Source organism: Fusarium tjaetaba (genome assembly GCF_013396195.1).
Source record: "Fusarium tjaetaba strain NRRL 66243 chromosome Unknown NRRL66243_c0000128, whole genome shotgun sequence".
In the NCBI taxonomy this organism is placed as follows: Eukaryota; Fungi; Ascomycota; class Sordariomycetes; order Hypocreales; family Nectriaceae; genus Fusarium; species Fusarium tjaetaba.
The window spans coordinates 1-14,710 of record NW_023501324.1 but is presented as its reverse complement, the minus strand read 5'-3'; the positions used below and the strand labels follow the sequence as shown (position 1 = coordinate 14,710).

The 14,710-nt window shown below is 48.4% G+C and overlaps 5 protein-coding genes across 5 annotated transcripts; 4 read left to right on the top strand and 1 right to left on the bottom strand.

The window, feature by feature from the left end:
• Nucleotides 1-697: 697 nt before the first annotated feature.
• FTJAE_6552 (5-oxoprolinase (ATP-hydrolyzing)) lies at nt 698-4,868 on the top strand (the record flags this gene model as incomplete). Its single annotated transcript, XM_037353176.1, has 3 exons — nt 698-1,729; nt 1,774-3,032; nt 3,080-4,868. 3 exons carry the CDS (start codon nt 698-700, stop codon nt 4,866-4,868), a joined length of 4,080 nt encoding a protein of 1,359 aa, XP_037206327.1.
• Nucleotides 4,869-7,130: 2,262 nt separating this feature from the next.
• Nucleotides 7,131-8,377, top strand: FTJAE_6551 (isoflavone reductase family; the record flags this gene model as incomplete). The annotated part of the gene is made up of 4 exons (XM_037353175.1): nt 7,131-7,233; nt 7,323-7,459; nt 7,504-8,116; nt 8,163-8,377. The coding sequence occupies 4 exons, from the start codon at nt 7,131-7,133 to the stop codon at nt 8,375-8,377; spliced, it is 1,068 nt and encodes a 355-aa protein (XP_037206326.1).
• A 1,003-nt stretch (nt 8,378-9,380) lies between these two features.
• On the top strand, nt 9,381-11,398 carry FTJAE_6550 (acyl dehydrogenase; the record flags this gene model as incomplete). Its single annotated transcript, XM_037353174.1, has 3 exons — nt 9,381-9,477; nt 9,534-9,750; nt 9,796-11,398. 3 exons carry the CDS (start codon nt 9,381-9,383, stop codon nt 11,396-11,398), a joined length of 1,917 nt encoding a protein of 638 aa, XP_037206325.1.
• Nucleotides 11,399-11,566: 168 nt separating this feature from the next.
• On the bottom strand, nt 11,567-12,055 carry FTJAE_6549 (uncharacterized protein; the record flags this gene model as incomplete). Its single annotated transcript, XM_037353172.1, has 1 exon — nt 11,567-12,055. One exon carries the CDS (start codon nt 12,053-12,055, stop codon nt 11,567-11,569), a length of 489 nt encoding a protein of 162 aa, XP_037206324.1.
• Nucleotides 12,056-13,266: 1,211 nt separating this feature from the next.
• On the top strand, nt 13,267-14,710 carry FTJAE_6548 (adenosine deaminase; the record flags this gene model as incomplete). The annotated part of the gene is made up of 2 exons (XM_037353171.1): nt 13,267-14,093; nt 14,140-14,689. Coding segments are annotated over 2 exons (1,377 nt in total), but the record flags the coding sequence as incomplete, so codon positions are not given.

The window sequence follows — 14,710 nt, the reverse complement described above, 5'->3', positions numbered from 1 at the left end:
GTATAGGGGTCAGTACATCAGTTTGTGGCTACTTGAAAGCACTGAAAACGCAAGTTCGAGTCTTGCTGACGGCAAAATCGTGATAAAAAATCACTTTGTTTGTTTCTTTTTGCATGGGATTGCTCTCCGCCTTATGCAAAACCATTACGCATGAATGTTTAGGGGTACACTTCAGGCTTTAACTTATCACAGTAATGTTTCTTAGAATCGTTCAATAGACAAAACCGAACGGGAGAGCAAACCATAATTGCCATTGGCTGTTTGTTGTTAAGCATATAGTTGCCAAACTTTCACTCTCTGCCACTCTTTTGGTGTTTTTGTTTCCCCCTTCAGCAGCTTGTAGTTGTAAAAACACACCATCAAAGAGAACATTGTTCTTGAAAATACCTGACATTGACCTCAGTGAATAACTGTCCTTAAAATTGCCTATTCGGGTGATTGAAGCTATCAATTACCAATCACGCAACGTGGGGTTTGTGACGACATGATAGCCGCCCAAGAGTCTCACCCGAGTAGCTTCAACTTGCACAAATAGTGAGCACACTTGTTCCGGAGCTCGTCAGCTTGAAAGTAATTGACCTTTCTCATTTTTTCTAACATCTGTCACAATCATTAAACGTACCCGCACGTTTCGATGCTCTTGAGACCTTCACTTTAACCCCTCTTCCCCTCACCAACATCCCGAAAGATATCCGCCATGACAGCAACATCACAGCGCGGTATTAGAATCGCTATTGACAGAGGTGGAACTTTCACCGACTGTGTAGGAGAGAGCAATGGAAAGGAGATTATCATCAAGCTTCTATCCGAGGACCCGGCCAACTACAAGGATGCCCCGCTTGAGGGTATTCGCCGCATCATGAGCCACTTCCTCGGTAGAGATATTCCTCGAGGTGAAGCTTTGGACACTTCCCAGATTGACTCGATCCGGATGGGAACAACTGTCGCCACAAACGCCTTGCTTGAGAGAAAGGGAGAAAAAATTGCCATGGTCGTTACCAAAGGTTTCAAGGATTGCCTGACCATCGGAAATCAGTCGAGGCCCAAGATCTTTGACCTTGCAATTCGGAAGCCCGACGTGTTATATGAGAAAGTCATTGAAATTGACGAGCGGGTTACACTCGAAGATTACGCCGAAGACCCCGAAAGAACGCAAACAGAGGCAGAAGCTCAAGTTGGTACCAAAGAAGCCGAAGGCAAGACTCTCGTCAGAGGTTTGTCTGGTGAGACAGTCAGAATTCTCAAAAGAGCCGAACAAGAAGACATCCGATCAAAGCTCAAGAGCGTCTATGATCAAGGCATTCGCAGCATTGCTGTTTGTCTGATGCATGGTTACACCTATCCTGACCATGAAGCTCTGATTGGGCGGATAGCTAAGGATATCGGCTTCCAGCATATATCACTAAGCCACGAGCTCATGCCCATGATAAAGCTGGTATCACGAGCTACATCTGTCTGTGCCGATGCTTATCTCACACCGGCTATCCGCAAGTACATTGATGGCTTCCAGGCTGGGTTTGAAGGCGGCCTCGGAACCCGTAGCGTGAAAGAGGAGAAGGGTGCCAAGGGAGCGAGATGCGAGTTCATGCAGAGTGATGGTGGCCTTGTCGATGTGGAAAAGTTTACAGGACTCAAGGCAATTCTATCCGGCCCTGCAGGAGGTGTCGTGGGATATGCTATCACTTCGTATGATGAAGAGACGAAGACACCGGTCATCGGCTTCGACATGGTAAGTTAAACGTTGTTTTCCAAGCAGCAGACTAACTTGAGTAGGGCGGTACAAGTACCGATGTCTCGAGATATGGTGAAGGCCGTTACGAACATGTGTTCGAGACGACGACTGCTGGTGTTACAATCCAGTCGCCACAATTGGACATTAATACGGTCGCTGCCGGTGGCGGCTCTCGCCTCTTTTTCAGGAATGGTCTTTTCGTTGTTGGACCTGAGTCCGCAGGCGCTCACCCGGGTCCCGCGTGTTACCGTAAAGGAGGTCCAGCCACCGTGACAGATGCAAATTTGGTCCTTGGCCGCCTACTACCTGAATTCTTTCCTAAGATTTTTGGAGAGAATGAGGACCAGGGGCTGGATATCGAGGCCAGCCGAAAGGTTCTTCAGGAGCTTGCAGATCAAGTGAACCGGGAAAACAACAAAAACTTAACGGTAGACGAAGTTGCATATGGCTTCTTGACCGTAGCTAATGAGACAATGACTCGCCCCATCCGGTCGATTACCGAAGCCAAGGGACACGATTCTTCAAAACATCGACTTGCAACGTTTGGTGGTGCTGGTGGTCAGCACGCTGTCGCCATTGCGGAGTCTTTGGGCATTCAGCAAATTCTGGTTCATCGATATTCTTCAGTTCTTTCTGCATACGGCATGGCTTTAGCAGATGTCGTTGACGAACGACAGGAGCCCGACTCCATGGTATGGAAGGACGATGACAGAACAGTTAATGAACTGAAGAAGAAAATGGAGAAGCTCAAGGACCAGTCACGAAAGTCCCTGCAAGATCAAGGCTTCCAAGAAGATGAAATTGCTTTTGAAGAATACCTCAACATGAGATACCGTGGCACTGAGTCAGCCCTCATGATTGTCAGACCGACCCCCGAGGAGGCCAAGAAGCATTTTGATGGGAAAGAATGGGATTTTGGCCAAGCTTTTGTGAAGCAGCACCGATATGAATTTGGTTTCACGCTTGACGAGCGAGACATCATCGTTGATGATGTCCGTGTTCGTGGTATCGGCAAGAGTTTCCGACACCAAGACGATACAGTTGACAAGCAACTCAAGGAACTAAAGCAGCAGATGGTTTCTGACAAGAAGAAGCTTGACAGCCAACAGGTATACTTTGAGGGTGGTAGGAAGGAAACCCCAATATTCAAGCTTGAAGATCTAGATACCGGCGATTCGATCCCTGGACCAGCCATGCTTGCCGACGGCACCCAAACCATCGTTGTAACACCAAAGGCAACCGCGGTTATTCTCAAGACTCATGTAGTCATTAATCTGGAGAAGGAGGGAGCAAAGTCCGGGTAAGTTGTCTCTCGACCACAAACATATCGCCCTCTAATGGATCTAGGTCTACCAAGTCATCTGAGGATCGCGAAGTTGATCCCATCATGCTCAGTATTTTTGGTCATCGATTTATGGCAATTGCTGAGCAGATGGGGCGTGCCTTACAAAAGACTAGTGTCAGCACAAATGTCAAGGAGAGACTTGACTTTTCGTGTGCCATTTTCGACGCCACAGGCGGCCTTGTAGCCAACGCTCCTCATCTACCTGTCCATCTTGGTTCGATGTCTACTTGTGTACGACGCCAGGCTGAGATTTGGAAAGGAAGGCTGGAGAAGGGCGATGTCATAATCTCTAATCACCCTTCATATGGAGGAACTCATCTTCCGGATGTGACCTTGTTGATGCCAGCGTTTGATGAAAAGGGAGAAAACATCCTCTTCTACGCTGCGTCTCGAGCTCACCATGCTGATATTGGTGGCATTAGCGCCGGAAGTATGCCACCTCACTCACGAGAGCTCTACCAAGAGGGCGCCTCTATCAGAAGTGAGAAGCTTGTGAGTGGTGGCAAGTTCGATGAGAAACGAGTTGTCGAGTTGTTCTACGAAGAACCCGCCAAGTATCCAGGCTGCAGTGGAACCCGTTGTCTGGCCGATAATATCAACGATCTGAGAGCCCAAGTCTCGGCTAACCAAAAGGGAATCTCACTCATTGAGACTCTGATCGCAGAGTATGGTGAGGAGACAGTGCAGTTCTATATGGTCCATATCCAGAATAATGCTGAGCAGTGTGTGCGCCGCCTACTCAAAGATGTTTACAAGCGATTCGAAGGCAGGGATCTCTCGGCAGTTGACTTTATGGACGATGGTTCTCCCATTCGATTGAAAATCCGCATTGATCCAGAAAAGGGTGAAGCGGAGTTTGACTTCTCGGGTACTGGCCCCGAAGTCTACGGAAACATCAACGCCCCCCAGGCAATCACGTTCAGTGCTATTATTTACTGTTTGAGATGCCTGATTTCCGAAGACATCCCACTTAACCAAGGATGCCTGAAGCCTATTCATGTCAAGATCCCTCCCAAGTCCATTCTGTCGCCGTCCCCAGGGGCTGCAGTTGTGGGAGGCAATGTCCTTACCAGTCAACGCATCACAGATGTTATCTTCAAGGCATTCCAGGCTTGCGCTGCCAGTCAGGGATGCTGTAACAACTTGACTTTTGGATTTGGCGGCAACCAAGACGGCACCGAAGCTGTCAAGGGTTTCGGATACTACGAGACGATTGCTGGCGGAAGTGGTGCGGGTTCTGACTGGGAGGGAACCAGTGGTGTTCACTGTCATATGACAAACACTCGAATCACGGATTCGGAGATTTTCGAACGTCGTTATCCTGTACTTCTACGTGAGTTCTCTATTCGGTCCGGTTCAGGAGGGCGAGGCCAACATCGCGGTGGTGACGGTGTCATCCGTGACATTGAGTTCCGGATCCCCCTTCAAGTATCAATCCTCAGTGAACGCCGTGTCTATCGCCCATATGGGCTGAATGGTGGCGGTGACGGAGAGTGTGGTCTGAACCTGTGGGTGCGCAACGTTGAAAAGGCCAACTGGCAGGCTTCTCTGGAACAGTTTCACACAAAGCAAGATGCAGGGGATGCTGAATACGAGGAGCGACGAATCAACATGGGGGCTAAAAACACAGCTGCTATGAAGGCTGGAGATCGTATCATTATCTGCACACCTGGAGGAGGTGCATGGGGAGCTGAGGGGTCTGAAAGTGTGGCTAAGAAGAAGATTGACCATACTGAGGGCTGGAGGAAGGGTAGTGGTAACACAAGGGATGAGACTGCACTCCAGGCTTAGACAAGGCGAAACATGATATTGGCCTGTTGCCTAGCAAAGGGCTGGACCTGAATGGGCTCGGGGAGGATGAAATCAGTATTTCTGTACGTAGGTCTCAAACGCTCCAGGAGAGACTTGAAAGCCAGTTTCATCAGGCTTTAAGCCCCAACTTGTGTAGCCTGGAGATGTCTCAGGTGAAACTGCCATCTATGGCAGAACTGTGCTACCGTTAAATCTATACATGTCTTATTGCGAAACTTTAACCTGAAGGTTAAGAAATTCACAGGTTGGTCACTGGGATGACTTATCACGTAATTGAGATAATGCTGGACACATTCTTGAGTGTCAAAAAGCTAGCAACGAGCCCTGTTGGCAGCCCCGTGCAACCACGACAAGGCACCAATAGTGCTTTGATGCAGCCCAACTAGCATATGATTGGGAAATATAGGTACCCCGGTATTATGATCATTTGCATGCATCTATGGTAGTGTTCATCCTTTCTCAGTTTGATGTTTCACTGAGAATTTCAAACAGTTCGGGCCTTACCCAGATGGGGACTTCAAGAAAACATACCCGAGTCTTCTCATTTGAAGTTTCAAGCTTCCTGGTGGTATCTTGGTAGCTAAGGTATGTAGAAAGTGTGGAAAGTGACTTGATGAGGACTAACCATGCTGCGACTTGATACATTGTTCACCGGGGAAAACCTTTCCTAAGCACACACATTAACTGAATAGGACAATCGCAGCGAAACTCCCGCGTTGCAGCAAAAAAGCTTCTTCTGAAAGAGACTGAGGTGGTGAATTGGCTCCCTCTGCATAGAAGTACCTGAAAATCCTGTGTCGCGATGCAGCTTACAACCTCCAACACAAACAATTACACACGCACACACTTGCGTATGGCCAATCTCAATCGCAGATTAACACCAATAGACCGGTTCGATAACGGCCGTTTCCGATCAGACCCTCCTGATCGTCAAAAATTACACCATCACTGGAGTTTCTCGAAAATGGCTATGCAAGTCACCGGTGCCACACGGCAAGAAGGACGTTAGATTAAGACTTGTCTCCCACCGAAACAATATCTACAATGCCCAATGAATATGCCCAATTGCTCGCCACTCACTATGAACCCCAGTCAGCCCTACGGGGAATAGACATGGATAATGGGGGCTGCTGCATTAGCTCAACCACTGATGGGCCAGGGTCTTGGCCCCCAATCTCCATATGGGCCCTTGAAGTTGTTGATCTACACTCGATACTCTTGCCCCCGAGAACCAGAGCCTCGCTGCGATCTCACCCTAGAACAGGCTACAGTGTCTTCTGCCTTGCTAGCATGAGTGTAGCCTATCTTCGAGCCAATGACGGCTTGTCCGAGGCAGTGATGCGGATGGGGCGGGCGTTGAACTATATCTGCATGCCGCGAACCATGAATTGCCTCTTCTTAAGTTCACAAGGCATTCTGTATACCTTCTAGGCGTGTAACACGAACCGCAGTCGATGTATCGTGCTTAAACACCTTTTCCATAAGTCCAGGTTAAAGATTGGTCGGTCAACTCCTATTGTGACCGTCACTGACGCAGAGTTATGCACCTCCTTTGTGGCGGAAGCATAGAGCAAGGGTGGAAGATAAACAATCGATCAGGTGTATGGTTATTACTGGCTTGTCAGTTTGAGGGTCTGAGAATGTCATGATTAGACATCGAGTTCCCACGAACGAGACATCCATATCCACCGTGAACCTCAACACAGCCATGCTGCATCAACCAAACGGACTGGTTCTCCTAAGGCTAACGAGGCAACTAACAACCTGCATGTGATCACGATAAGTCTTGTGCTTCAATGTGCACTGCCTTTGTACCCTATGGCTACCGCCAGACAAATGCCGTGTAAGATCTCTGAAGGATATTGTCACTTCTTGTAACTTGACCGGGCCAATCCGCGATTGGTAGTTTAGGTTTTCTCACAACTTCCTGGCCCCTTAAACTCGTTAGGCACCCTTATTTAGAGACCCCTGACTTCACATGGCAAATCAACACCATTCCGGACCTATCACTTGAAGCAGGAATTCCAGTGCACCCCACAACCGGAACCAAAAGGAGGTTGAAGATAGCTTTCGAGAGCTATCCTGTGAATACGTGCAGACATTCGTCCGTTACTAACTCCACGGCAACTTATCACGAGCCAGTAGAGGCTCTTGGTTGGACCTTGAACCATAGATGTCTTGTTGCCCTGCTTCTGCCTGTAACTGAGGCCTCTCCGATGAGCCTTGTTTACTGAGTTCACCATGGAATCCTTGTTGCCGTACTCAGCCATGCGTCTGTCTAGACTTGAGGCTCAACTTCACCCCCAACATCTTGAGTCCAGAATCCAGACAAGAAGCTATTTAGGTAACGCTAAGTTCTCAAAAGTTTAACCTCAGTCATTCCTTCTCTAGTTCTTTCTCGACTATCCTAGCATCTGTAAACTGTCCTGGTAGACTTTGCCGAAACAGCGTTTACTACTTTCACCATGATGCGAATAGCTATAGCTGGGGGCTCTGGCCTTGGATATCTCCTGGCAAGTCATATTTCCAAAGCAGCAAACGCTTATCAAGTTGTTGTTCTCTCCCGTTCTGTAAGTATTACTCTTATGTATATGCGATGTTTCTGACAACACAGTCACGTCCCGAATATGCAACACTTGATGTTCAAGTCATGGTTGTGGACTACAATGACGAGAATAGCCTAGCATACGCACTTCACGGCGTGAATCTTGTCATCTGCACCTTTTCAGGGGCTGAACAGATCAGCCTGATCACTGCAGCTGTCCAAAGCGGTGTACAATTCTTTGTTCCGTCCGAGTTCGAAGGAAGTCTCGAGAGGCGACCCGAAAACGATCAACTCGACCCCTATTCATACTCGTCCCAAGCCAGGCAGCATCTCAGACGCTGTGCAAGATCATCCCATATGAAGTGGACCGTATTCTCTTGCGGTATCTTCATGGAGAGATTTCTCCCCCAGGGGCTCGGAAGCTTGGCTATTGGTTATGGTTCAAACTTGTCCAACGTTGGATCATACATCCTGGACATGAATACCTATACTGCGGAGTGCGTTGAAAAGAATCCCCGAGGGCATACTGTGCGCGTCTGCATGACATCTGTATATGACGTTGCTCAATTCATCGTTGCTGCCATTGACTTGGGACCTGCGAACTGGCCTCGCGAGTTTACGATGAGAGGAGACCGCCTGTCGCTTCGTGACATTGTTGGGCAGTGCTCAAGAACCCTGAACGGTAAGTTGACAGCATAAGTAAGCAAAGATTATGCTAACTCATTAAGCGGCATTTTCTCTGTCTCAATGGCAAGCTTCAGATATTACAGGACTTATGAGTGGTTTCTATCAACAGGGAGACTACGCCAAAGTTGCATTTTATCGGCAACTTCAAGCTACTGTTGAGGGACGCTACGACTTTGGGCATACATCTTTGAATGGCCTCGTCAATGTGCAGCCGAGAAGCTTTCGCCAGTGGTTGAGTGACCAGTTTACGGGATAAGGCCATTATTAAGGCTGCATCTGGCTTCTTTCAATATGGGTCAGTACTACAGTCTTTGACTATGTTGTGTCGATGGATGTTCACTTTGTTTAGTTTACAGCTGTGCTGTATGTTGGTACTGGTAGTAACAAGGCAACAAATTAGCGGCTGGTATCGCGGCTTTCATTTTTATTGTATATCTAGGTAGCTGAAAGAACTAAACTCCGCTTTCACTCTTTATTGCAATTGTCCTTAGAACGTTCTGTGGCCTTTAGTCTTTATTGCTATAAGTCCTTTTTGAGAATGTACTAACTTGCATCGAAGAAATACTTACTAGGAACATTGGGTCTGGCATTGGTAGATCCTGTCCGACAAGCGGCCACACTGAGTCTAAAGACTGAGACGCTTTGCGAGAACTGCCAAGCAAACTTGTCTTTATGACTTGATACTGATATCATTACAAGTTCAGGGCAATCCTGGTCAAACTTTGATGAATGATTTCATGATTCTCGACAATCTTTACCTTGATCGCTAAAACTTGTTCCCACACTGTAGGCTTGTATCTCCCGTGACAAACTACGCCTTCTTCCAAGAATACGACCTTGAGTTAGTCTTCTGGATCGACACCAGGCCCGGGAATAGATTCATGTGGAGATTTCAAAGCCAAACCTCGGGACAAGCTGACAAGGTATGAACCCCAGTCAAGAATGCGGAGAAAACATGCATGGATGTGAAAGGAATTCCGCCAACGATCATGATTGACATTCCGTTTCTGGCTCTTCGTTCCGCGATGAAATCACCAGGAATCCATGAACCCGGAATATCTTCCGCACGACTTACCCAAAAGGGCGGAATACTGGCTCGAGTTGGAGGTCTGACCCCACTGGAGGTCCCCGATGAGATGTAGTTGATGGCTTGTGATTGAATGCCCTGACAAGTGTTAGCAGTGCAGACCAACAGTGATAAAGGAGCCTCGGAAGGGATCCAACATGTTCAAATTCGCCTTCTCTCACCTCATTCAGTCATGGAGGCTTCAGGCGCTGATAAGGGCTTCTTTCAGAAGCCTCCCGTTCTGAACAATCAGTTTCATGATGATGTGACCTTCCAGAGGTGCTTTAAGCGTGAGTTCAAGACCAATTACTATTATACAGAGGCCTGTGCTTACTTGTCTTCACAGTGTTTCTTCCACGGCAGATCGTCCAGCAAGTCCAAGCTGAACTGGCTTCACTTGGAGATGATGTCCTCTCCGACCAAGTTTTTGCCTGGATCACGGATGCTGAACATAACAAACCGTTCCTTAAAGGATCAGGCCGTGATGTATTTGGCCAGTGGAAGGGTGATTTAGTCACTGGTGAAGGGTGGCGTGGTCTTCAGAATTTTGGCCTGTCCCGAGGGTAAGACATCTACGTTGTTGACTGATCAACTATTGACGTGCCTAGATTTGTCGCCGCTGGATATGACACTCCATATGGTGCATTTGCACGAGCATACCAGTTCATGCGCATACAACTTTGGACGCCATCGTGTGCCAATGTCGGTTGTCCTTCCGCTATGCAGGATGGCGCTGCTCGACTTCTACAAACACACCTTAGTAGCCCAGAACTCGTTGCAAAGCTCACAGATGAGCAAAAAAAAGTATTCGAGAACGCTTTCAATCATCTAACCACACGAGATCCACAGCGTGCCTGGACCAGCGGCCAGTGGATGACTGAGCGAACAGGGGGAAGTGATGTGTCATTGACCGAAACAACAGCAGTGAACATGCCAACTTCTGAGATCCAACTCGCCTCGAAAGATGAAAAGATACCATTAGGGCCATGGAGTATCAATGGTTTCAAGTGGTTTTCGTCAGCAACGGACTCGAGAATGACTGTCCTCCTTGCTCGAACATCTAAAGGCGGACTGTCAACCTTTATGGCTCCCATGTATAAACACGATGCGAGTGCTACCACAGCCACCGGACTTCCGAAAAGCAACGGGGAGCAACTTAATGGAGTTCGCATCCAACGCTTGAAAAACAAATCAGGCACACAGAGTCTCCCAACAGCTGAACTAGTTCTCCAGGACATGCGAGCATGGCTTATAGGGCAAGAAGGCCGAGGCATCCAAGAAATCGCAACAATTTTGACCTTGACTCGAGTTCACTCTTCAGTTGCTGCTGTGGGTTATTTGGGAAGAGGGCTTGCCATCGCAAGAGCATATGCTCAAGTTCGAGAGGTTGGTGGTGGAAAGGGGACTCGAATGAAGCTCACAGAGAGTTCATTACACATGAGAACCCTTTCAAAGATATCTTCCGAGTATCGTGGCCTTATGCTTCTTACCATCTTTACATCGTATGTCCTTGGCGTTTCGGAGCATGGCATAGCGTCGGACGCAAATCTCTCACCTGCGCTAGAGGCGCTGACACCTTCTGCACAACATGCTGCGCCATTGATTCGGGTTCTTACTCAGCTCACAAAAGCTTACGTTTGCAAACCATCGGTACAGCTACTTTTCTCCTGTATGGAGGCGCTCGGTGGTGTTGGGTACCTTGCCAATGAGGAACAAGAGTACCTCAATATCGCTCGCCTCCATCGCGATTGCGCTGTGCTGCCTATCTGGGAGGGCACAACAGATGTTTTGAGCACCGACTTCTTGAGGGCGATCAAGCATCCAAAGGCTGGCCAGGACACTCTGAACGCCCTCGAAGACTCTATTAAGAAGGGTATGGCATTTCAAGGAAAGGTCTCTTGGCCTGAAGGCTTGAACCCTTTGATCGCTTGGAAGAGCCTGAGGCAGCGTATTGAACGAGAATCGTTGGTAGACTTGATGGGAGATGCCAGGGAAGTTCTCTGGGCTGTGGCAGATTTACTAGTGTCTGTTCTTCTCTTTGTTGACGCTGGTAGTGACGGTGATCAAGTGTCGCTGGATATTTTCCACCGATTCTTGGAAGGGAAGAATGTCACTACGAAGCGAGAAAAGGTTTCAGCTCGACAACAGCTTGCGAAGGACTTCGCAGTTGTGTATGGAGGCGCCACAAACGAGATCTTTGCCAAGCTTTAAGAGCACCATTGATATTCATCTATGGCCGTATCATCTCACTCATCCTTGCGAATATGGGGCCAGCACTGTTTTTGTCACTTATAAAATGAAAGCTCAAGAGAAACTAAGAACGTTGAACTAAGTGCAAAGAATGGGTATCAAATATTGTATGCATGTCCCCGATCAACCCTAGAGATTCTTGCATGTGCCCTTAAAATTCTTCGCCTTCAGTGTAACCTTCTTACACGTCGTGGCATCCGTGTGTTTGTCTCCATATAGAACAGTGCCTTTTGCACTCGTAGAAGTTTTTGAGCATGAGTTGAATGTGCTTCCTCCATCGTGCTTAAGAAGTGTGTTGCTGCCACTCTTTTGTAGCGTCCATGATTGGAAACCAGGCGTTGGATCGACGCATTTGAGAGCACCGCTTGGGCTTAGAAAGCAAGCGTTGAAGGCGTTGTCTCGAAGAATGTCTTGAGAGTTGGACAGATCGATACAGTAGAAGCCGTCGGTTTTGCCAGCATTAAGCAGCAAGTTGCCGTCGCTGTTTTGTTGAACTGTAGCACTAGTTGCCACATCTTGTAACGTGAAGCAGCAATGGCCATCGAAGACAGTATCACGAGGGATAACTGCAGCTGTGGCCATGGTGCACAAGAGAGTGACCAGAGAGAATGACTTCATCTTGAAGAGAGTATGATGGATGATGTGAGCAGGTAGATTAAGTATAGAATGAACTTGTAATACTCTTGAGTCCAGCTCAATTGTTGAAGATAGTAATAGAGAATCTAAACATCGTAGACATCACAGGAATTCCCTCACCTTTTATAATTCTGGAGACCTCATTATCCATCACCCATCGGGCTCGGCTTCATGAAAGATCAGCAGAAACAAATCCATTCAAAGGCATCCAACCGAATGTGAGAATGCACGTTGGTCGAAGGATTGAGTCAGAAAGGAAGCCACTTGGCTCACGATGGTCAGCGGAAAGTCACATTTATCGCGAAAAGTCGGTCTCTAGAGCTGTGATGTCCCGTGCAGGTGATTCCAAGTGATGGACGTGACGATTTCCATTGGGAGTCTCGGGGTTTCGCGCTATAGGACGAACAAAACTAGGGCCATTCTCAGGAGCGAATGGCCTGTCAGGAACAGCCGCGAACTAATTAGCAGAGTGACATTTCGACGTGATTGTTGGTGCTATGCCGTTCATGCTCCGAGATGCAAGGCACAAGGTGGGTGACAGGCCAGGCATATCCTTCTTCACCGCAGGATAGAAAGCGGGGATAGCTTCATTTCATGCGTCCAGCCACAGGCTACCGGGGAGAACATCTTGAGGAGAGGATTGGTTGCAGGGACTCAAGTGTGACGATGCATGGACCCTGGAGGTGATAAGGTGCGTCTACCTGCTGGGAGCTGTGAGACTAGCTCAGCCAATCAGAGGCTGTGATACGGTGAATCACGCTGTGGGTGCAACGACTGCACAGTCACGTGAAACAAGATGTCGGTTATCGCCGAAGGCCTTGGAGTGATACACCGTTTGTTACGCTCAACTCAAAGCGTAACCGTTTGTGCCTCTACGTCACATCCTCGACTCTACATATTAACGCTTCACTTCACCTCTAATAGAGTGCCTTTCGACATTGACGTGTCATATTCTTCATCAAATCATGTCTCACCACATCTGACGTGTCCTCGTTTTGATCCTTCGTTCTCATAAGCGGCTTATCTGACTTCAGCGATCTTCTGCCTAGCACGCTTCCCCGACCTGCCTAATCCACCTACAGTATCCTACCGTTTCACCGCTCGCGGACAACTTCTAACTCTAACTTATTCATAAACCTCCAGCAAACACTTGAGAGCAACTGCTTCCTCCAGTCGATCAAGGAATCATAATCATGGCGGACGAGCATACCATGTCCACTGAAGAGTGGGAGGAAGTCTCTCAAGACATCCCCTCACTCTCGGATCCCTTCCTTCAGCAATATCTCACAGGCCGAGCAAACCTCATGAGTCAAGAACAAAAGTCTCGCACAGATGCCTCATTCAGAGCCTCTCTTTCACCTATTGCCAAGCGCGCGAGTGACATTGTCGACCGCATCCGCGACCAGGAGAATGACTCCATCTGGACCCCTCAAGTTGAGGAAGAGCTGGCCCAAGCAGGAAACGAGTGCATCTTTCCCGGAATGATGTTCATGCTGGCCAAGGATCGCATGGAGAAGACCAACCTCTGGAAGATTGTTCGACGCATGCCAAAGGGAGCGCTGCTTCACGCTCACATGGATGCCATGGTCAACTTTGACTTTCTCTTTGACGAGCTTCTGAAAATGCCAGGAATGCACATGTGTAGCGACCGACCTCTTAACACTGAAGAATCGCGAGAGGATGCAGTCCCTAGCTTCCGATACAGAACCAAGTCGGACACTGATGGATCTATCTGGGAAGAGAGCTATAAGCCCAATGCCTTTGTCCCACTTCCAAAGGCTGCAGATGAGTTTCCCCATGGTGGACGACCTGGCTTTCTCAAGTGGCTGAAGGGCCGATGCACTCTTTCCGTCACAGACAGCCATGAGCAACACCATGGAGTCGATGCCATTTGGGTCAAGTTTGGAAAGTGTTTTCTCGTTTGTGCCACCATCATTCACTATGAACCCATGTTCCGGATCTTCCTCCGCGAGCTCATGAAGAACCTCAAGGATGACGGCGTCAACTGGGCCGAACTTCGGTAAGTCTCAAGTCAACAGTTTCTGATCTTCTTCTAACAGTCATAGATTCACTTGGCCACTTAACTATTGCCGTGATAAGCGAGAGGAGCCTGAGAAAGACTACATCCACATGTTTGAGGTTCTACGCGAAGAGATCGATAACTTCAAGAAATCGCCGGAGGGCAAGGGTTTCTGGGGTCTCGCCACTATTTGGACTTGCCTGAGAAGCTGGCCGACCCGCCTGATCGTAGAGAACATGGACTGCTGCATCGCTACCAAGATTGCTTTCCCTGACCTCATTGCTGGTTATGACTTGGTTGGTCCCGAAGATCTGGGCCGACCCCTTTCTGATCTGCTCCCTGAGCTTTTCTGGTTCCGCAAGCAGTGCTCCATGGAAGGCGTCAACCTCCCGTTCTTCTTTCATGCAGGAGAGACACTTGGGGATGGCACTGACACTGATAACAATGTGTTTGATGCGATCTTACTTGGCACCCGACGCATCGGCCACGGCTTCAGTCTCTTCAAACACCCCCTGCTGATCGATATGGTCAAGGATAAACGTATTCTCATCGAATCGTGCCCCATCTCGAACGAGGTCCTCCGCCTCTGTGGCTCCGTAACAGCCCATCCCCTGCCC